The sequence below is a fragment of the Falco naumanni genome, chromosome 5 (genome assembly GCF_017639655.2).
Source record: "Falco naumanni isolate bFalNau1 chromosome 5, bFalNau1.pat, whole genome shotgun sequence".
Taxonomy (NCBI): domain Eukaryota; kingdom Metazoa; phylum Chordata; class Aves; order Falconiformes; family Falconidae; genus Falco; species Falco naumanni.
In genome coordinates, this window is record NC_054058.1 from 92,404,318 (window position 1) to 92,428,652 (window position 24,335).

At 37.1% G+C, this 24,335-nt stretch overlaps 1 protein-coding gene across 1 annotated transcript in view; it reads left to right on the top strand.

The window, feature by feature from the left end:
* COG5 (component of oligomeric golgi complex 5) overlaps positions 1-24,335 on the top strand; it is a 182,625-nt gene that overhangs the window by 67,601 nt on the left and 90,689 nt on the right. Inside the window, exon 7 of the mRNA XM_040594563.1 lies at positions 7,780-7,910. Coding sequence (XP_040450497.1) covers positions 7,780-7,910 — 131 coding nt within the window. The remainder of the gene's footprint in view (positions 1-7,779; positions 7,911-24,335) is intronic.

Below are 24,335 nucleotides of genomic sequence, written 5' to 3' on the forward strand. Positions count from 1 at the left end.
TGCTCATTGTTAAGTCAGTGGTGATGATAAAAATAGATATCAAACTCATTTCCATCAATTCTAGATCCCGCCTGGCATCTGATTTCCAGCCCAGAGAGCAGTAGGAATTAACTCTTCCATCAAGGCAATTTAAATGCAGCTTTAATATGTTAAAAATAGCTAGCTGGTTTTCCCCACTATTCCTCCAGTATTGTTATCAACTTTGGGTGTATTTTTTTAATTTAGTGCATGCAGTCTGGAGAGAAACAGTAAGTTTCCTCTGTTTTTATTTTTAATGTTCCCCTTCACTGGGGGCATCTATCAGAAGCTGTACCTGGTAGTCTAATACATTCCGTTTCCTTTTCTGGACTTAAGCAGCAAGAGTGTGTTAATGTGCTGTCTGAGAAAGTAAACAGAAATACAGCACCATGGGCCTCACTCAGTTTCTGTCTCCAGCAGGACAATTTTGCCTCACTTATGTTGCTCAAACAGCTAAAAACTGAAACCTTATGTATTATGGATACAAGTAGTTAATTTTTAAGATGGTAGGAATTGATTAAACACAGATCAGTTTTCATAGGAACTTAATGGCATTTTAGTGGCAGAGAGAGATTTTATTCTTGATTGTTTCACTGAGAAAAGGAAATGTTTGCAGGAATCTTGTCCAGTAGGAAAAGGAAGGAAAGATAGCAGGGGTTTTGTAAGTAACTGGCATTTTAGTAAAATAAAATCTTCTTCCTCTTTAATAATGAATTCATGATATCTACAGAAAAATTGAAAGATAAATAATTTGAGATTCAAAATTGATAATTTTGTAAAGTATATCTAAAATATATGGCATATTGTATATGGCACATAGTATAGAACGATTACATTCTTCTGAACACTTCACAAGGCACCATAATCTATGCAGTTTTTATAGGAATAAACATCTTTTGAAGAGTTCACATTGTATAAGATGGCTATAAGGTATTGTTTCATAGTAACTAGTGAAATCCCTTTCATTTGATTTAAAGGCTTAATATAAGCCTTGCTTCAGCAACTACTTCAGTGCCTGATGCAGTGTAGGGCAGTCATTTCAGCCTATGTGGAGAATTAGTTTGATTAAAACAGAACATGGAGAAAGGTTCTTTTTGGAGGCGTCACCTTCCAGTTTGAAGACCTACAAATATGCCTCCTCTTGCCATTCCCATCTGCTCTGTGGATCAATTGAATGAAAAATTTAAGTGCCTCCAAGAAGCAGGCACCACAAGAAGTTCTTTAAGTTAGGGTGTTCACTTATTCAACTTAGAGAATAAAGATGTAATATAAAATATTATGTTGCTTTCACAAAAGGGTAAGCATTGGGTTTCTGCTGAGGTATTGGGATCTCAGGCCCTGGTCTAAGACTGGTTTTAGTTTTATATTATCTGCACTGATAAAAACAAACAAATCGGCTTATTCAGGCCCAGCGGTGCCCTGGGTTGTTGGTTCAGATATAAGTGAGACAAACAGGATATTGTCCTTCCTTTTCAGTAGCTAACATTTCCGTTAGGACCATGGAAGTTTCCATGCTGGATTAGATTTGTGGCCCATTTGGATTAGCAAATTACTTTGAGGTACTTTAGAAGCAGATGGAAAAAAATTCAAATGGGTCCTTAGCAGTTCGAACAAATGAGTCCACTCATTTTGTTTGTTTTGTGCTTGTATCTAGGCACTGCTTTAAGACCAAAGACTGTGAAAGTCTAATAACCCCTTTCAAAACTGAAATTGATTGTCATTACTGAATACTTCTCCCTCGTAGGAAGGATTTGATGTGCTTTTGCAGTATCTGTCCACTCCCTTCTAATCTTGTGTAACAGAAATAAATATTGCAAATAGCAGTTTAGATTCAGTGTCATGAACATCATCTACCAATGCACATGTGAGCTTCCACCAAGAGGGGAAGCTGTATCCTACCTTGTGGGTTCCTACCTTCTCCCTATGCTCTTCTGTGTCTGTATCATGAGCCAGGTGAGAGAATGCCTTTAGATGGAAACTAACTCAACAGAAGCAACTCTCATGAGTGCCGAGACCTGGAGGCAGGGCTAGAGTGAAAGAACAGAGAAGCAGGTTCAGGACATGGAGGTAGAAATGAGTGCGTGTTCTGTTCAGAGCAGCCTGCACTCAGGTCAGCTGAAAGTAATAACGACATTGCAGTTTTACTCCATCTTGCCATTCTTTATTTTTAATATGCTATTTCTAATGGACAGTTTCAACCAATTTGTTCTGATGCTTAAGTTACCTCTGGAGTAATTTTCAGTATGTGCTGTGCTGCATGCACTGTAATGTTTGTGCTGTAGCAGTCTTCTACAGTATTTCTCAACAAATCATGTTTTGGTAGCCTCTCATCTTCTGCATACTTAAATCCTAACAGAACTCTTGGGTATCATTTGGACCTGTTGACAAAAAAAAAATAGTAGTGTTTGTAAAAATTACAAAATTGTAAATTTTCTTCATTATTGAAAAAGAACAGCCTTAGGATACAGATATCATCGACATTTTCTGTGACTGAGACTGCAGAAGCAAAATAAAACAAATGACCTATACAAAACAAATAAGCCTTCCTCAAACAGGCAAACAAAAGTTTATGGTTTTACAAATCTGTGATTTTATTTAGAATTTCAGGAATGGCTTAATTTCCTTTCACACCCCCCCCCCGCCCCCCAATCTCTTCTGAAACATCTCTTATTCTTGCTGCATGTGCATTGGTGGGGCAGTGCATCTTCGGTGTTTGCTCCTAGGGAAATCCACTTTAGCTCTTCTAATTTCATTCTTTCCCCCTCTTTGTTAGTATCACTGAGGTTATTTCTCAGAGCACAGAAGGATTTCTCTTTTGGCTCAGGTAGCCTCTTCAGTGACTCAGTGTAATGACATTGGTTTATTACTGGCTGTCCTGGTTTCCTCTTTGTTAGTGCACCTGATTGTCCTCAGTAGACTTCTGTTGATTCTCTAGTTCCAGCAAAAGCTCAAAATCAACTCAGTTTAAGAAAAGAGGATAATACGTTTTTTTGTGGACGTCGTATTGATGCTAGCTTCATAATTAGCTTTTTCCCAAAACATATTTTAATACTTACAGAAAGTTTTAATTCAGATTTTTTCCTTTCTTCATTATATGTTGTCACAGAGCAATATTTGAGGTCAAAAGATGAGAACACATAAAAGAAAGATTCTGTGTTGTTCAGTCACTTAGATTAAGAAAAGCTAACTGTGTTGCTCAAAGTATTGTTTTTCTACCTAATGTACTATGTGCATATCGGATTTATCTCTGTCTATTAGACTCCTCTTACATAACTATCTGGGAAATGGTGGTTTAAAAAATGCATTTGTAAGCAGCATCTCAGCCAGTAGATTAGAAAAGCTGTTCGGATTTAGTAAACCAAGAAAATTCGGAGCTGTAATGACAAAAATATTTTTTCTTTAAGAAATACAAAGTCCTAACCCTTTGTTAGGCTGAGGTAGGTTATAAATTTCACTGATTCCTAGGGCTCAGTGTATTCTGCCTTGACATAGAATACTTTTATTCAAGAAGAGGATTCAGCAGGCAGTCTGTATTTTAAGTCCTTAAAAAGTCATTTCCAGCTGTGCTTTCCAAGCTTAATAAGGTGTGATAGTTAGAAGGGGAGCAATACCAACACCCTATGGGAGAGCTAAGGATTTGCCTTTGTTTTTACGAACCCATATAAAAAGGTAGAATTATCAGAGGGATGAGAGGTAGAGGAATGGCTGTAGCACCATAGCTCCCTCCTCTGATTTCCCCTCTGGCTCCACTGAGCAGAAGTGTCTGAAGCAGCAGGCTGCATGTCATGCTAGCGTGAGGGCAATGCCTGTTGTGGCTGCATCCAGTCCTAACTGCATCCAGCCCTGGCATGGCATCTTATAAGACTTTTAGGTCCTAATTCATTTAAAGCACAAGTCTTCTCAAAGTTAACAAAATGTTATACCTCTGCTTTTAAAATCTGTTAGGGTAGAGATGGCAGTTATAAATACTATACTCTCTAATTCCGTTATGGTTAATATAGTATTAGGTTTTTTCTAGTGCTTTAAGTTTAAAGCAGAAGGAAAGATGGCAAGTTTTAAACCTGGCCCCAGTCCCCCAGAGTCTGTGCTAACTGGGAGAATGAGCCATTGTGTCTGCTTAATTCCTGAGAAGACACAAGTATCTTAGAGCCCATGTCAGCCTCACCTCTGATCATGACCATAGTGTTATTGACTGACTGTGCGCAGCAAGAAAAAATAATGATTGCACAAATGCCTGAAGCAAAATCCTGGATTTGGCAGGTCCCTGGGTTAATCACTGGTAGTGTCTTTGTTGTACTTCATGTGACATGGTTTCTTCGCTAACTAAAATTGACTGGTTGGAATGTGCAATTTCCTCTGCAGTGGTTTAAACAAACTGGATCCTGCATGCACTGTGGCTCTGGCTATGATCTGGCCAACCACCCTTCTACTCAGTTTCATCGTGCTGTCTGCAGTGGCAGCATCACTCTTGGCGAGTATAGAGATTTCTAACACAATGTTGTCTGCTTAGATGATAAAAGCTATCAAAAGGTGCATATTCTGCCTGTGTTGCAGCTTCTGCTCTCGCATAGGAATGGCAGGAGATCACTTGGAGGTGTTTCTGCCATAGACCTGCTGTCCTTATGGAAACTGCTTTCCTTTTGAAAATATGATAATATGATTGCTATGGCTTCCCTACTGGTTAGAATAGCAACTAAGAGCATCTGTAGCAGGATGTCTAGCCACTGAACCCCCAGAAAGGCCCTCTGTTTTGAAGTCCTGCTAAATGAAATGCATTGTCCCAAAGCATTTTGTTAGGATTGCAGGAAACCTGGAACAAAGCTGCAGATTTTGGCAGTTGAGCAGGAGGTGGCTGCCAGTCTTAGACACAGATGGAAGTATTTGCAGAAGCCAAAGCAGCATGGTCTTTCTGTTCCTTTCTTAAAACCATCAGAAGGATTAGATTTTTAGCACTTGAAATGGCTTAATTTAGATTTTGAGATTTTAAAATACAGCAGGGAGAAACAGTCTCTTTTTTAGTTCTCCTCCACAGTGTTTTCTGCGGATTTAGGAGATCAGAACCATTATTTTAATTTTATTTAAGTAACGTGGGGTTGCAGAATATGGTTTTGTGATATAAGTGAACTTCACAACAGATCTTGTATTTATGGGCTATGTAAGTCCTTGGTGATATCTGCACCTTTTTAAATCTCATGTTGCCAAGAAACTACTTCAGAATTTACTGTGGCAGTAGACATAATCTGTGGGTAGTTCCTTGCACTTTTTTTTTTTTTGTACAGCTGAGAGGAAGGGGTCAGAAGACTAGTCTTCACGTTCAAGACACTTACTCATTGAAGTCAGTAATTGAAGTTAGTGGGAGTTTAATACTAGTTTTAATAGGTTTATGTGGAAAGCCACCTGTAGATATGCAGCTTAGTCACAGCAAAGAGTTGCAGAGAAGTAACTGGGTAAGCGTGGCTGTTGTAGCCCCTGGCAAAAGCAGCTTTGCAAGCATGCCTGCATATAGGGCTTCATTAATAGCCTGTGCAGCATGAGGTGTGCTGTCCTGCTGCTTGGCTGTCCTTTGAGTTCTCTGATCCATTTTTAAACAAATGCATACAGACAAAGCATTTGCAGGTCTTTTCTTAGTTAGATTAAAACCTATTTGCCATACTGTACTGTTAAGAGAACTGATTTCCTTTGTGCCTTACCAAGCTTTAATGCAGTATTTCTCTAAACTTTCTGCTTCAGTTTCTTATGCAGTGTTTTTCATATGCAGGTACGAGGATATTCTCTGCATAGCTGTGAAGTAATTCACTTGAAATGTTGCATTCAGTTGTGACCATGTGGTTGCTAAAATTGATTTGAGGCTTAAATTAGTTTATTGTGAATAAACAAAAATAATTGACTATGAAAGTGAAAGGTTATTTGGTAAAGATTTAAAAGTTCTGTTTGCTTAGTTGGAATTTAAGTCTGCTTTAAGAAACTTACTGGGGGGCATAAGAAGAAGATAACTTTATTAGGAAGTCGTAGTGGGCTGGTTATAAATGGAAGTAGTGGAACATTGTGTTATGAAGGAAGTATCTGACACTGGCTGAAATGCCTTGGCCATAATTTTGTTAGTTTTATTGGTTCTTTCAAAAGAAGCGGTGGATGACCTGATTTGATTGAGCAAAATGCTGAAAAATGTGTAAATGAGACTAGTTCTTAGTTCTGCATTATCTTGGAGATAGGCAGTAGTGTCAAGGTCTAGGCTACCTTGACATCAGGAGTTGGGATGATTTAAATCTAGAAAGACAAAAAAGGAGGGGGTGGGGGCAAGGCAAAAAAAAAGAGAGGCTTTGTTAACTTTGAAGGTTCTTCAGGTTCACTAGGTACCTTCCCAGGCTGCTTTTACATTTCTCTGCAGGTCTAATCTAATGCACCCAGACATGTTCAGAAGTGTTCATTTTACAAATTTAATCATCCAGTTCCCACCTAATTTATGTTGTAATTCAGTTTTAAGTGGAGAGGTGTGTCTGTTCTTGGAAGAGCCTGAAGCAGTAGGTGTTCTCAGATCATGCTTTTCATATTCTGGGAATGTGGATTTCAGAGCAGTGGCCATAGTCAGTTTGATTTGCAAAAATATACGATAACTGTGGGTGTAATTGCATAGCATTTGAATGATTTGAGTTCTAGCCCAATCTAAACTATAGATTTTCATTAGCCTGAAGGAAATTGAACATGCAGTTCTGAGCCCCAAGTGAGTGTGACTAAGAAATCAAAGACATTTGGGAAGAGGCATCCTCCAGCCCTTCTTTCAAAGACAGGTCAATCGTTAGGTCAGGTCAGGCATGCAAGATCAGGCAAAGAGCCAACTGGAGGGAACACAGAACTCGGGGACCTCAGGGAGTGTGAAACCTTGGGTTTATGCCCTGGGTTGTCTTTTATATTTGAAATTGTCCAATGTGAAAAGCCTAAATAGTCCAAAGCACAGGAATTAAAAAAAAAAAAGTTAGTTAATGTGTCTGGGAGAAATATCACAGATTCAAACCTCCTTTGATAGAGGGAGATCAAATGTTGGGTTTTTTACTTGCTGGAGTGCTCTCATTACTAAGTGGCTATTAGTGAAAGGTGAACTGGCCAAATCTACATAGCCAGTGACAAAAGTTGAGTTTGAATAGATTTTCTTGCTACAGATGCCAGTCCAGCCCAGTAATCTATAGAGGCTCTGCTGATGGTGGTTTCCATGATGATAAGTTTCGTGATGTTTCTGTGATTAAAAATGGGGGGGAGATTGTTTTCTTTTGTTGCCGTTCTTCTGTGTTTGATTCCAAATGTTTAGAAGTGTGATTTAAATATATGAAGTATAATCTGAATCTGTAAACCAGTAATACATCTGGATTTTCAGATCTTAGAGCAAATCATGGTTATTCAATATTCAGACATCTGGTTAGAGAAGTTTAATTATCTTGTTAATCCTTTGGGACAAGGAGATGACTTCCTGCCCTGTGACTGAGATTCTGGAGTTCTTAGAACTCATGCTGTGCACCTCTTCAGCAGTGTCTGCGTCTGGAGAAGTGTGGTGAACTAAATTCAGTGTATTAAATATCCAGGTTTTCTTGAGTAATAATCTTCTGATTTTCAGTTTTTCTGGTATAATACATTACTCTGACATACTCTGTTGTCAGATGTTATATGCAAAAATGTCCCTTGGAACTAACTAACTTTTAAATGTTTCAGGATGTTTAAAATGTTCCATTATCCTATGTCATGGTTATCAATGTTTTGTTGCTTTTATAGATTACCTTTCTCAAGGGATAGATCTCTCTGGAGTAGAAGTAATTGAGAATGACCTGCTTTTTATTGCAAGAGCTCGCCTTGAGGTGGAAAATCAGGCTAAAAGGTTGCTTGAGCAAGGCGTGGAGACTCAGGTAAAATACACTTTCTTCTTTATTTCCTTTCAAAAGTGAAGTGTAAAAGTGCTCGGAGCTTGATTTCCTTCATTTTGCGTAGCTCTGTATAATAGAGTTTAAACATGGAAAAAGTCTTAACATGAGAAATTTTCACGCTTGAGAATATCCAACGAAATTGACAAAACTGGCCTTGTAAAATATTTGCAAGGATAAAATTTTGCAGGATCTGATATTGATATGAATAGTTTAAGTCTAAACACATACTAAAAGTGTTAAAGTGATAAAAGCTTGATGTTTGATAGGACTTTGCATTAAGCACAGTATACTACATTGCCAATATTGCCAAGCTTTATAGGTAAATCTCAAAAATTCAGTTTCTTAAAACTGTAAGAAGATTTCTACATTTTAGCTATACTAATAATTTATATATTGAATAATTATATATATATTGAATATTGAATATATTGAAATATATTGAAATGATTTAAAATATTTGACATTAAAACTTTAAAGGGCATTTTGAACTTTGAGGTAAATAATCCCCGTAGGGAGTATCAAAATGAACATGTATAATTACATTCATCCATACTAAATACAATTATCTACATTTTTAACCTGGCTACATCTATTATTTAACTACTTGTAATATCATTAGTGCTGTCTTCTGGCCTTTTAAAAAAAATCATGTTCTTTTGTGTATATTTTTTATTGTTCTTTTTAAAAAAATATATTAAATCCCCATTACAACAATAAGAGGAAAAAGTACAAATTCCTATCAAATTTGGGTTTTAAATTAGAGAACAAAGAGGATTAGAACAAGATTTTTATGCTGTTTGTTACCAATGGTTAAATTTACCTGTAAGTCAATATGGCATTTGTTTATACTATTGAAAGTTGACATGAAAATAGGACATATACAGAATGGAAAATCTCTTCATTAAATTGGCTTGGTAAGATAATTGAGGATTAAAATTATCTGTGTCTCAAAGTTTTATTTAGACCTCTCATTTCAAGTTATTTCCTGCAGTAAGAAGTCATGATTGTGGTGAATACCTTTGACTATTTATTGTTAGCAAAATGGTATAAAAAACCCACCCCATTTTTTACTTGATTACTACTCAAATGTTGAAACTTCTGGCAATTTGAGCATGTTGCCAAGCTATGATTAAGCTTGTTACAAGCTATGAAGCGTATGCAATATTAAATAAAGACTGAACGATGATAGGGCCTAAGAAAAAGCAGGTGGACATTTATTGTAAATGTAGCAAAAGTCTTCATCAGTGTGTAGTCCTCCTAGTTTTTCATGTCAGATTTGACCTTCTCTGATAATTTCTCTTCATATTAAGTACTAAAACGGAACTGACAAAGAAACCCAGGGGAAATCAATCCCACTCCACTTGAAAAATAGATAGATTTATTAGGTGTTCCAGGCTGTATCCAGGTAATCAAGAGATTATTAAAGTATATGCCTGTTGTGCTTTAGCCAGAGGCCTGTTTCCAGCCAATGGAAGATTGTTTGGAAGAACATTATTAGTGCTTAGTCATATCAGAAGTGGGGATGTTTTCATGGAGAGGTGTTGGATTATGCTTCACGGTCTTGTTTTTGGATATGATTCGTGGATTTGATGTTGGAAAAATAGTGTGTGCTTTAGAAAATATGCATGCAGGCATTGCCTAAGAAAACTAGAATTTTGAATATGTCTAGCAGGATGGTATGTCTGATTCTTATTATTGTAGCTGTGTGTTTTATTGACAAACTGATTGATGTTTATACCTTCCAAGCCCTGAGATTTCCCATAAGAGGACATGGGATCTTAATCTCTTCCTCTGTGTTTTGTACTACAGAATTCCTCAGGTGGGCTGTCTTCCTGCTAGTTTCTATTCTGGTAGCCAGTCTGTACCTTTGAGAATAGCACTGCATCTTTATTTGTGCAGGTGGTTCTTCAGTTATTTGATATTCATATTTGCAATTGCAGTTTTAGTTTTCACCTTTGTTTTGATCTGCTGTGTAAATAATATACAAGATCAACTGCCTACATAACAGCAAGCTCTCTTTCTGTATTTCATCTAGCGCTTCTCAACAGTACCTTAAGAAGAAAGTTAGTCTTACATCTCCATTTTAGAGTATTTCAGTGTCTACCTGTAAGAGAAGCAGGAAGTGGAAACATAAAAAAGTAAAACTATTAAGTTTAAAACTTTTAAGCAGAAGTCATTAGAATTTGGTGAATGTCTTCTGTAGAATTCAGCTTTTTTTTCAGAGATGCTGCTAGAACTTAAAAAGCATAGAGGTAAAAAGTTTAAATTGCCTCTTGCAATATTTTGATCTATCTCCTTTGTTTAGGTAAGAAACTGTTTTCTATTTTTGATTAGCATGTGACTTGCACATCGTTAAATAAAAAATGAGCTGTGCCCAGATTCTCCCAAGTAACTGTCAGCAGTAGCACGTGAAAGCAGATACTTAACCTGTTTCTCTGCATTGTAATTCCCATTCTTATTGTATGTTCATCACTGTAGCATTTGTGCGTTTCTCAGAAGAAACGAAATCTCTCTTTCCCTCTTCCTTTGGAAGTGTGGCATTAGCCACTGACCATTTCAGACGTGAAGGCTTCCTCCGTCATATTCACGGCAGTATCTTTAACGCTGCCATCTGGGTATAAACTGGAAGTGTAGGTCAATGTGTCTAGACTTAACAGGCTTTCATAAAGCTGTTAACCATGCTTGTCTTCCTAATCCTTTTAGAAAGAGCGAGCCCACTTTGCTCTTGTTGACAAGTAATACAAATATTGTTGAAATGTAATACCAGCAATAGCAAACCCAATCAAGCAGGGGTACCAGTGGCTACGGGCAGGTTTTGTATTGTTGTGTATGCTTTGTTATGCACTCCTAGTGTACATAGCACAGACTGATGCTCTTTCATGGCCCACAGAACAGTATCAAGAAAATGGATTGAAACCCTGACCTTACCGTTTAATCCTAAACTCCTTGCTAAAATCTCAATTTCCTTCAAGCTGTAAGCAGGTTAGTGGCAGATAGTATAGAAAGCAGGAGAGGCTGCTTTAACAGAGGTACATCAAGAACTCTATTAAAGTCACCATTCAAAGAGAAGAGACAGCAACGTTTTCTGTTTTAAAAAGAAAAATAGAAGTATATATATCTATCTTGCAACTTGCCTGAAGCATCCCCGGTATTTCTTTTGCTCACAGGATGAACCCTAGGCAGAAGAATCTAATTTGCTCTTGACACCACTTCACCCCTTTATTCAACAGCAGTATATTGTGTAAAGCAGATCGTGAGTAGTAAGAAATTACTCAGAACAGGAGAAATTTGTTAAGATCGCCACAGCTTGATTCCAGGTAGGGCAGTTTTGCCAGACAGTGTTGTCTGCTATACTTACAAAGAATAAACTTCCTCTGCAACTTAGTTCATGCTTCAAACCCTTTCTGCTATGTATTGTCATGTTTAGTGCAGGACTTTCCCTTACAACCAGGGATGCCCAAACTTAGTTCCATCTGGTAATGATAGTGTTGGTAGCATTAGGAGCCAGGCCATGTGTGTGCAGAAAAGAGGTGCATTTCCATCCCCTCCATCTTCACTGCTCTGAAGAGGGTACCCCTGTTTCTGAGCCAGGTTCACTGCTTTAACAACTGTTCTGGGTCTCCTCTGCATATGAAGGATGGATTTTTGCATGTATGTTCTCATATATGTGTGAAATGCTCTTGCTTTTGACTTTATTGATATAAACTTCAGTAATTAGTTAGGATGTAAGTGGTGAGGACTATGGTGTTATTAAAGATTGATTAAAATATCCATTTAGGTCAAACAAGACGTGGTGTGGAGATGAGAGTTAGATCTCAGATTTCCTTGGGTTTGCGCCTTAAACGCAGTTTGTCCTTCTGTGTGTTACAGAAACATTCTGTATCTTTGACCACAGACAGTGAAAATTTTTCTCCTTTGTCTCCTGGAGTGATCTATAGGTGTCTGACTACTTATTTAAAGAAAGGTTTTGGATAAATTATGTGATGTTTGTCACCCAGTTTCCTTTGTTTAAGGGGTGGGCAAATTTATTTTCCTGCCTAGCATGAATCCGGAGAGATTTAAATTCACTGATAATTCACTGAAATTGTTCTGGTGATCATGTTGTGAAGTTTCCTGGTCATGTCAGAGAAAGCAAAACATAAGTGTGAGCTTAATAACTATTTGTCCAAATGAATTTTAAATTGTCTGCAGTTTTTTTTAATACATAGATTGTTATTTTTTTCCAAATGAAGAGCTTTACCAATTATAACCTCATAGAATAAAGAAGAGGGGGGAAAACCCCCCAACAGAAGTAAGTCCTAAACTCTGCTTCTGCAAGATGTTCAAATGCTGGATTTGTATATGTAGGATAACTGTGTAAAAAGTACAATCTGAACAAAAATGTCAGAATTAATTTCAGTGTAACATCTTCATACTGGTGTTACTTTGAGCATATTTGGGGGCATTTTGAATTTTCATATTGTAACTCACTGACTTGATTTTTTTTGGTGAATTGTTCTGTTTTGCATTCTTTTCATACTGAACTTTCCCCTAAGTTGTCGTCTCTGGAACAAGTACATTTTTTACATCAAAAAAATTCTTAACTAGCTGTTTATGCATAATTGTTCTTGACTAATGCTATTTAGTGCCTGATTAAAGTGATGGGAGGATGAAATATCTGCATTATTAACCAGTTATCTGGAGGTCATTATCCAGAAGTTTCTCGATTTATCTCAGTTCAGGGTTCCCTAAGATAGATGCTTACGTAGTACATCTTGCAATGTTATGGCAAAATCAGTGAAATTAATTTGAAATCCTTCGTAGGGCAGTGTTTAATCTGATGCCAAGGATCATAAACAATACATGTTCTTTATTATCCTGTAACAGCATTTTCCAGTTGTGCAAATGCACTTGGAGGTGTTTGAGATATTCAGATCCTAAGAATGACTGGCACTGAGCTCCATTTTTCACTTTTTTTTGGTGAAACTCGCAAAAATGTGGTAACATTGCTTTCTTGAATTACTTGTACTTACTACTGCCAAATGCATGGATGGCTTTTGCAGCACTACTTGATCTTGAGTTTCTCATTTGCAATCTTGTGTACTTCAGCAAGAGTATATGTTTCACTGAAACATCCTTTTTTCTACAATAGTTTATGGTATTTTAACACTTCACTGTAAATCACAGTATGCTTGCTAGTTTTTGCTAGTTTAGTGTCATCTTCAGATTTGAATGCTTGATAGTAAAATGTGCTGTGCAACTGTAGGAATATACTGTCTGAAGTTCTTGGCTCAGTGGAGAGATGCTTGACTGTAGAACAAGTCTAATGTCGAAGGAGAAGGTCATTTTGTGTGCCCCACAGCTTTGTAGTGGGCCTCTGAGTGTTTATCTTGAGTTCGTTTAATTTGGGCCATGTTATGTTGCTCACACTGATGTACTGCGCTAGTCAGAAGAAAAATTTTATCTTCCAGATGATTTTGCCTGCTGTTTGCTGCTTTTCAGTATTAGCTATGATGTGTTGTCATACCTTTTAAATATAAGCCTTTATGTACATCAGAATGTTAATGAAATGGATTCTCATTTTGTAGATGTGCATAACTGTGTTGGTATGCATAATTGCAGAATGATCATTATAATTGCAAGTAAAGTAGAAAAATATGAGAAAAGAACCCCTCCAATTTGGCACACAGCCCATTATCCATATACTACTGTTGGTTACCCTCATAAAAAGTCTGGAAAAAACAAGAGTTGAAATGCTATCCAGAGTACACTTTTTAAGTCAAAGAGTAGTCATTGCTTCATAGCTTCCCCCCTTGCCCCTGCTATTTATTTATTTACTTTGGGTTTGGGTGTCGTGTTCCCCCCTGCCCTCAACGTTTTATTTCTACTTTGAAAGCTGGAGTTTGGAAGTTAACCTCATCGCTGTAAAAAATGTAACCAATACAGTACATTTCAGGCAGTAGAAGCTGTGTTTCCTTATTATTTCACAGTCTTGATTCCCTGGAGGACATCTTGATGGAAACTAGACTGAGACAGCTATTTCATAATAAAGTGATTGACTACGATATGCTATAGAAATGGAAGGCATTTTTGATTATTCAGTTTGAAGTCAATTACTTGAATCTAGAGTAACAAGACTGAAGAATTATCTGTAAAAAGGAAAATTTGAACCTGTTTGCTACTTTTGGCATATGGTGAGGGTGTTAGCTATAGTTAACTTCAAATCATCAAGTTTTGCTTCGTGAAGACACGGGATGAGATCCAAAGCTTTTTATTTAAATTCACATTAGCCACCCATTTTACTGATTTTTGTAATTCTAATGCAGACAGAGACTTATTTCAACATGTTATAGCTGTCATATTGGCTTTTGTTGTAAAAGATCACAATGGCATTTGAGTCTGTTTAATTAAATTCCTACTAGCTTATACTGTTTCTGTTTTTTCTTTTACAGTAGTTCTGTATGCATATAGAGAATTTTCACTTTGTGTTTATATAATCTTTATAAGTTTTACTCTATCCTAATTTTTAAGTTTCTTTGTCTCAGAAACATACATTGCATTATTCAATTTTATTTTTAATCTTTGATATTATGGTTATGGTTTTTGTGATCTTGTTAACTTGCTAAATCATATTCCTTCATCTGGCCATCTGGTGCATGGCACTACTGAAGGAGTTCTTGATAAACCTAAATTATTTCTTCCTTTAATTATTCTGTTATGATTTGATATAGCAATGTACGGCTCATCTAACAACCAAAAAATACCTTCCAAGTATGTGTTAGTTATATCTTGCATCTAAATGGTGAACTTCTTGGGGATTAACAAAACCTTATGCAATTTTCCTTTTACTATTCTGGTCTGAAAAGAGTTCATTTTATTTTTAAGTATAATCTAATGGAACTGAAGTGTTAACTGTGCTACAGTAATTCAGAATCACCAAGCTAAACACTAAGCATGAATTTATACCTCTGAACCATGGATTAAAATAAACCACAGATTTCTCTGCAACATAATCGGCTGATACTGATATAACCTAGAATATCCTTTCAGTTTCCATAGGAACAGATGATAGAATGTTTTGAATCTTGGAATAGCTAAAATGAATGTCTGGCTTCAATATAGTTCACTTTTATTTTGCAGCTTGCAACCTCTGCATGTAAGGGCTAAAAATGTGCATAAAAAAAGGAAGGTGGAATATTGGCATAACACACTAAAATGTGTTTAGTAGCAGTAGTAACAACAACAATAATAAAAATAAAAATGCTTTAAGGTGTTTCTGTGCATAATTTTTTAGGTGTTAGCTCTGTGTTTTGTTATTCAGGTGCAAAAAAATATTTTCAAATCCTTAGGAAAAGGCAAACCATTAATTATTCCAGTATGTTAATGCCTCTTTAAAAGTTTTGCAACAACAGAAAAAAAATCAGTCATGTTGGCCATCTCTAAATTTAATCTCCAGCCATTGTTTCATCTCACTGTGTTACACCATATAGGTATATTTTCTCATTGGAAGCATTTGTACAGCACAAGAAAACTTCATGTAGCCAGAAAGAAAATATCAGCAAAACTTTGGTGGAATATATAGTGTGTTATATAGGTGACTACGACAACAGGTGATAATCCAAGAACAGGCAAGGAAACATGCTAGCTGTAGTGGTACTTGTTTTATTAGATGTTTGATGGCTCTTTCTTAACAGGTCATGTTGCTAAATCAGAGAAGATAAGCTTTGAGTGTAAAAACATCAACAAGGTTTAAAAAATATCTCTTTGAGATTAATGGGTATGTAACTCCAGTACTGATGCAGCGGGAAAATATGGAGGCCTTGGTAACAAACCATTAGGAATCTAAGTGCCTGTAACCTGAGGCATCGTGAATGCACGTCGAAATGATAGCATGTGATTGACTGCTCAGTACTTAGGCTCTTTCCATATGTTGTAACTCTGGTATTTAAGATACTTGATCTTTAAAACATTTTGTATGTGGAAATCAGGATGGTACTGAAAGCAAAAAAGAAAAAAGTGAAAAGAAGCAAAATGAGGAAGAAGTAGCAATCATCTTGTGATAGTTTCTCTTTTCAGTGCAACAGGTTTTTGGTCTGTGAATGGAGTTACACTGTGCTAATGTAGTTGAAATAGTAACTTTTAAAAATATCTCTATTCCAAGATTATTTTCAGCTACCATTAGAAGACTAATGAGAGCTGTAGTTATTGCCACGTGTGGGCAAGTTTAATAGCAGCATTTTGAAAATAGAAGGGTTTTCAAATAAAAGTGATGTCTAGGGCTTTCCTGCTCAGTGTTAGAGTATAATTTACTGTTGTAAATGTGCAGAGAACCCCATGTCACATGTTACTTTCTGAATACGGATCCTCTTTTATTAATGTTCTGGTTTCTACTTTTGCAGCTTCTTTTAGAAAATTCCTCTCAAACCAATAGTAGATGGTTTAGGCAGCTATTAGCAAATCTCTTTCCACAGGTGGGTAAATATAGAGAAGTTGTAAATGACAAGGAGTAAGCAGGAAGGTTCTTAAAAAAGTATTTGATTTTGCAAGTTTCTGTGCTTTAACGATTAGGCAAAACTCACCCCTTTTAAACAGGTGGTGTTTCATGAAAATGCTTTTTTATTCCCCTGTGAAAATAACATTTTTTTCTTAAATAGATCGTGAAGCTTCTATTTTCTCACCCAGTAATATCTTACCTTTTGAAGTATATTGCAGTTAAAGTAGAATAAGCATTGTAAAATGAATGTAACTTGTAGTTCTTTAAATTATGTCCAGCAGAAAGTTTCTGGGTGTGGGAGTGAGGGCAGAGGACTAGCTAACCAGGCATCGAAGGGACCCTCACCTTCTGTCAGCTGCCCTTCCTGATCAGCAGCTCTTGCTAGGAGTTCACCTTCCCAGCTCTGGGACAGGTAGGTGGCCATGTAGCCAGGCAGAGCCCTCACCTGCATTTGACTCTCTTCCTTCTGATAAACTTCTGTAGTATTCAGGGTCGGGTTTGGTGCTTATAAAGTTGAAAGTTTATTATGCACCAGATATCGAAGTTACAAGCTGTCTTTTTGTAAAACAAACAAAACGCACAGGTTTTTCATTTCGTGAGGTGGCAGTATCGGGAGACGTTTTGTCACAGTGTATTAGGGACTATAGGTTCAGGTTATGGTTTCAACAAAACCTTCACATTTAACTAGGTCCAGGTTAAAGAACATTTTTTCCCCCTGTCCTTTGGATTATTTTCTTGCTTCAAATCATATTAAGGCAGAGAACTGAGAAATGAAGCCATCGTTGTTTTCCAGATTTGGATTGCCTGACTGCCTCCACTGAGGTGATGGCAATGACAGCAGCTTCTGTCACCGTACCTGGGCATGTATGTGTTCAGGATTAGGGCATACCACTGTCCTATCTTCCTCTACCTTTCAGCTGGATACCATTATACTTCCGTTTCCCTAGGCCTCGATGCCTTCAAAAGCATCCAGATTAAGAAGTCCCCTCACCACCTCAGCCATCTTGCTGTCATAGCTCTACTGATTTTCAAACTATTACCCCAGCTGAACCTGCCACCTCAGACACCCGTGTTTGTGTCTGGAATGCTCCCGCAGATCACCCCGCGGCTCAGGGGAGCACAGCTAAGCGGGGAACTGCTGCCTCCTGTGCTGTTGGTGTCCCTCACACCCTGCTGGAGGACGTGTTGGTTTGGGGGTTTGCGTGGCTTGGCCAAGAGAGTGATGTTTCTTGTTGATCATCTGTTAGTGCTCTTGATTATTAATTGCGTGTCTGCTGGACACATGTTCCGCAGAGTAGTTGTCATCAAACTGCAAAGCAGGCAGTCCCAGCGAGATGTTGTCAGTAGCAAATGAAGCGAAGCATGAAACAAGTCTTCTCTTTTCCTTTCCCTCGGTGGCAGGTAGTATGCCGTGGTGTAAGGAATTCATAATTAGTTGATATGAGACATTGGCTAAAAAGCACTGACTTTAAGCAAATATTGAAAATAGCAGAATGCAGGAGACTGCATTGTGGTGAAATACCTGCTTGGGTAGACACATGCATATTTAATCAGTCTTCAATAATTCATGTAAAATTAATGGGATGCGTACGGTAATATAAGTGTTTAGTAATGGTTTTGGCTGAAATTCTAATACATAATTGGGAACTGTTGTCTTTTTTTTTTTAGATCTTAAAATTATTTGGGAAGAGGTAGAATTAACTTAAGTAAACAATCATATTACTGCAACTGTGCCTGCTATTCATATGTAACTGAAAATAGTTTAGTCCTTAAAGTTCCTTAACTTTATTAGCTGAAAACTGTCTGATTTTCCACAACTGTTTTTGTGCCATGACCTCTTTCAGTACCCTTCCCAGAGAATCCATCACTGTCATTTTTTCCTTTACTGTTTTTCTACTGACAAGACGCTGCCTTATGTTTGCTCATCTGCATTAAAAAAAAACCCACCACCAGACAACTGTGATGAATAGCATAAAATGCAGCTTTATGTTATAAAAACAACAAAAAAAGCGAGATTTTGGTTTTGCTGCCATGCAGGGTTTTTAATATATCTATATCTATCTCACGGTGATATTAATAAATACTTTGTTAAGCTGCTACAGTTAAATTTGTATCTTATGTTTCTAACTTGACCCAGTTTTATAGTATGATAAAATTCCTCAAGTTTTCATTAAATGAACTTCCAAGAATTTTGGTAGCAACTCTACAAGCTCTTCAACAAAGCGTGGTATTTCTTTATGTACAATAAGGTGAAGATTGAGCAATGACTTGAACAGTTGGTAATCTAAATTCTGAGGCAGGTCCATCATTTCTGTTGGACAAACATGTTGGAACTGCAGAAGAAAGGAGGTCATAGTAATTTTTGAAGACATCTCATGCCAGAGATCCAAATCTGCAGATTTTTGCAGGTCTGCCCAATTAATTTTCAGAGATACGGTTTTGCCCCATGTGTGGTGTGTTTTCCAGAGTGAAAGGCTTTATAACTCAGCAAGGTGCAGGGAATTAATTCCTTGGTGAATACTGCTGGGAAAAAAGGCCTACTCAGGAAGTACCTGAGCATATGTTTTAGAAGCCCGTGTTTTAGGTAGCATCTTCACAGCATAATAGAGATAATGTAGTAGCAAAGATGGCTATGATAGTGTTTTGTTTAATCTAGCCAGAATTAGTTCATGCCAAAGTGTGTTCCTTGTACTCTGCTTGCTGAAGTGTGTACTGCTTCTGCTGCCTCTTGGTCTTAAGTAAGCACGGAAACATGTGCCCATGCCGCAACCTAGATGCGCAGCATGTTGCTATTTTCATTCAGCTCCCTTTGATCATGAAGCATACATGTAACAGTGGTTATTGGGTGCTGATATGTATTTGCTCTCCAGAGCTCAGATGGTGCTTTTTTGTGTGCAACTCCTTCCTTCCCGGGGTGGAAGAAGGGAAGCTGGAAGATGAACTGCGCTCAGTCTTTCCCCCTCCCTCCTCCAGCACTGTATATGAGCAAAGCTAAAATGTATATGTATTCAGGGAGGAATGTGTGCCAAAGTAGGCGTTACCAGCAAGGAGGATGGGAGGGTGCCATATGTTCTCCTGCACCACAGGTTTTACTCTTTCCCTGGAGACTTGTTGTGAAATCCTATTAATTTCTTGTCCAAAAAAATGTGGTTGTCTTGCAGTACTTGGTCAGTATTGTAGAAGATTTGGCTGTTAATGCTTAGTGTTACTGTCCTTGCAGTTAATGGGATGTCAGCACCAACTTACTTGAGGAAAGCCTAAATCACCTTGTTCTTTGTTATTAATGTTAGATGAAGAATTTTCCTGAATTCAGATCTAGATCAGTCCTTATTTATTATTACTCTTGGTTTTTTGGGTACTGCATATTGAAAACCACGTTCCTGAAGCACATATGTATCACTTAATAGAAACTTTGGGTATGACGTTAATGTTATTCAGTTGCTTTTTGCTGCAGATTTTTTTTCTGCCTAAGGAGATGTTAATGTGTGAGGTCCTTTTCATTCTGTCTTTCTTTTTACTTGATTCTTGTTTTATCCCCTTTTAAAATGCTAACTAGGAATCTGAGTTTCAAAGTCCTCTGCAAATAAATACAACCTTTCTACATACTGAAGACTTTTTCACTTGCTGTGTTGCTACAGGCCATTATTTCATACATTTAGAAAATTCACTCCCCTTCATTTAGCATCAGCACTTCTATCACACCTTAGAATTATATTTAACCTACCTCATGACCAAGGATGTCTTTCTTCTTAGCAGCGAGTAGCGTTCTTCGTGGAGACCTCTTGACGGTGCTCTCATATATGGCACAGTGGGAAAGCATCACCGTGTCAAGTTTATGTTGCTTCAGTGCAGGTTATGAAGAAATCATAAAATTAATGTATTCACAGGCTTCCACAGTGAGTTAAGAAACCTTGTGCTCATGTAGTCTGACCTATGTAGTGCTGGACACAGACTTAAATTCATTAGATGGTGAACTGTAAGGTGTGACGAAGAATAACTGTTACCAGCTGCAAATTAAATTCTAAAGCAGGGGATTTGATAACTTGGTAACTTTTATTGGACTGACCAGTCTTGGGTTTTGAAAGAAATTGTATAGCCATGTAAATAAAGTAGTCTTTCTTTTGAGGTAGTTGACACAGCAAAGCTGCAAAAATAAGTGGATCATTGAAATAATACTCTGGCCTGTGAACATCTGAAAATTGATCTCATGCATATTTTAAAATGAAAATTTGTTTATAAACAGATCTATATTTACATTTTATGTTCTCTGTTCAGAAATCTTACAATTTTATAGGACAACTTTGGGATTTTCTTGTCAGAGAAGGTAAGTTTTAGCATAGCTTTTTTCCCTATTTCTGGAAAGCGATAAGAACTTTTAAAAAATATTAGGTTGTTAACTTCAACTAAAGATCAGATCTTAGATTAGTTCTTTAGTCTATAGCTGAAGTCTTTTTCCCTGCACTCGAAGTGCCTTATACATTGTGCCTTGATTGTTCTATATGGAGGAGAGAACTTAATCGTACATTTTGATAAAAAAATGTACCTACATATAATTTTTCTTGGACACTAAACTCCTCCTGTAAAGACTTTCCACTGTGTCTGTATACACTTTTTATGAACAAGTGATTAATTCTTTTTGGTTGTTTGTTTCCTTGAAGATTGTACTAGCAAATACAACGTGCCCAAGGTAAAAGTACTAAACATTCTAAAACACTGTCGTGTTTTTCACACATAATACTATTATGCATTCCAATTTCTATAAGGAATGTTTGCATCTTTGTTTTGCATAACACAATGTGGCCTTATTTATATTTCATGGTTGTTAAGTTCACAGTTAGTGTCATTCAAACAAGGGAAGATACTAGGGGGATAACAGTTGAATTTTAATAATGGATGAGGAATTGAATTGTAATTGCAGTAGTTCTCCTAAAGCCATTTTAGATAAGGTTCTCTGTCAACAATCCCTTTGAATCTTTCCTACATACAGAAATTTTTTACCTTGGCTCTGAGTATTCAGAGGAGGTCTGACAAAGCTAGCTTCTGTTTTGGTTCAGAGTTCAGAATCCATTTTCCTTCCATCTTGTAGGCCTCTGTCTTAAAGATGGTGTAATTTTGCCCAGAGCATGAGTCAGTGAAGAACTTGACCACTAAGTAGTGGCCATTCATTCGACTGCTGTGCAGATTCTGAGCAAGATGAAACAACTAATATTATATGCCATAATTTTTTAGTGTTCATTTCTATTCTAGGTTTGTGGGGATTTTTGGGGGGGTGAGGGGCACTAAATGAAAGTTAAAGTTCTAGTTATTTTCCTCGTATCATGCATTACACCAAGCTGTTCACTGGCGTCAACTAGCACTCTCTTTTGTAGCCAAAAACTGCTGTGCAGGTTCATGGAAGTGGAGACTCTGACACAGAATTCATGAAAACCTGGCACAGTATGTGATTGTATGTACGTGTTAAGAATGTTACTTTAACTGAGAATTTATTGAGTTTTGTCACCGAGGATCATTATTGTTCTTGTTTTGAAGTCACAGGGAGTTTTCACACAAACTGCAGTGTAAGCATGTTTACAATTTTGCATAGCATCCAGTTATGCAGCAGCATCACATGTGAAACTTAGACTGGGGCACTAAGCATATTGTAGCAGCCAGTAATGTTGAGAGATACTCCTTTTTTGGCCCTGTGAGTTGAGATAAAATTACAGACTAGTGATACAGGCACTGTATTAATATTTTAACGAAAGACATAGATACCTTCTTTTTTTTTAAATACATGCCTCTAAACCGGGGAGGCCTTATGTTGATTGTGAGTGGAATTCCATATACCTTAATACGAAATTTCAGTTTGTACAGACTACAGTGTCTTTGCTTTGTGAATTCTAAGCCTCTCCACATGTAGAGGTTGTGTGCCATGATGGTTTATTGTCATCTGCAAATTTTATTGATCCTGTCATCTCTTCTGCCATTTTCAGGTCTGTAAGTCAGAATGTTGAATAGTAGCAGAGTCAGAACAGACCATGGGAGACACAGGTGTTTGAGTGTCATACCCTTTCAGTTTTGAAATGAATCATGTAAAAAAACTGGGGTTATCCCACCTTATTCTTTATGTCCATCTTATGGCAGTTCAATCTAGACCATGTTTTCTTGACTTACCTAAGAGAAAGTCACTTAAAATAGTGCCAGCCTTGCTTCAAATCAAAAACATATTCCATCTCCCATTCAAAGGTATGTTCTTCTGTCACAGAAATAAATTACTGTGGTTTGGCCTGGGTTGTTTCTGACAAAGCCATCTTGGCTATTATTTAGCACCATATTAAAATTTCCTTGTGTGTATCAAAAGGTAATTTAACTGTGCAGTCAAATGTAAATAAGTTACTACTTTGTAGCAATAAGACTATATAATGCTGCAATCCTGTATGATGGTCCAGTTTTGAAGAACAGAAATGTAATGTACGAGGTGCTAATTTCAGAATACTGCCAATGTTAATGACTTTGTTATATGAAAACTTTAAATCCTTAATGTCTTGTTTGGATTTCAACTGGAGTTTCTGGGAATTTGCTCAAGTAGGTTGGTAATTAAGGTACTTTCTGGACATAATTAGTGGAGCATGCTATAATTAATAAACTTGCAATCATTAAATGTAAAATATGTTCTTGAAGGACTACAACTTGGATAATGAAAACATTTACAACCTGTATCATTCATGGAGAATAATAGTACTCCTTAATATATTTTGCTATGATTCAGTGAGCTCTCTTCTTCTTCAGCCCCCGCTGCTGACAGTTATTCTAAGATCAGAATTAATGCTTATGTATTACAGCTCCTGTAAATCAGATGGATTAAAGAAAATAAATTTTTGGCAATGCTGAAGCTGAGGTAAATTTTCTAAGGTGGGTTACACATCAGCTGTAAATGTATAGTAGACTTCTGTAATAAAGTGTTTATGAAAAGCATGGATCCCCTTGCTAGCTAGTAAGCATATTATTCTTCTTGTTCTGTTTTTACTTCTGTATGTAGCTGGGCACATCCAGTTAAGAAGTGGGAACAGACATTTTTGTAGGCTACTATAGCTGGTTCTTTGATAGCCAGATGGAATAGTAAGACGGAACATCATCTACTTTGGAACTGTTTAAAAATCCACGTAATTGAAAGCAGTTTCTGACCAGCTCTTAAATTGGATGTGGAAGTGTGTGCTTTCTAAAAGAGTTTCACGTTACCTTGTGGGATGTAGCCATGACTCATTATAGCTTTTCTGTTTTGGTTTTCTGGAAGTCACCACTTTGAAGGCTGGGTAATGGATTGGGTGGGCAGTTGCTATGTGATTCTCATCATCTTACTGGGTGATTTGCACCCTGAATTCTTGAAGTCACATTTACTTGTTTTTCTGCTTTTTCTGTCTAATCACACAGGTCAAAATTTGTGAATGGAGCCTTGTCTATAGTCCCTACAAAAAGGGACGTGGGCAACTGGTAGAGTTTTCCTTGGGGGTTGTTTCTTTTTTTTCAGAGGAGTTTGAATCTTTGACTTTGAAATCTTTGCACCAAAATAGTCCATTTCTTGAGCTCATGACAGCAAAATTTCTCTCTACTTATAGCTGTGACTCTTCTAAACTATTTTAGAAAACTGATTTCCTGCTAATTGAGACTTTGTATTTTTAGAGAGTATCTATCCCTACGTAATTTGTGCATTTTACAGGGAGAAATGTGCTATAAGTAATGAAGGTTAAAGTTTTCTACCAGTGATTATCTAAAGGTACGATAAGCAGCAACACATTCTGAAGGTTGTAATAAGCACAAAGCTAACACAAAACCAAAAAATACTGGTTCTACTAGTTGAGGGAACAATTTTAAAAAAATAAAGATGTTGCTGAGAAGCTGCTCTTTTCTCTCTTCTCTCTCCTCTCTTCTCTTCTCAACTTACTGAAGATGATGTT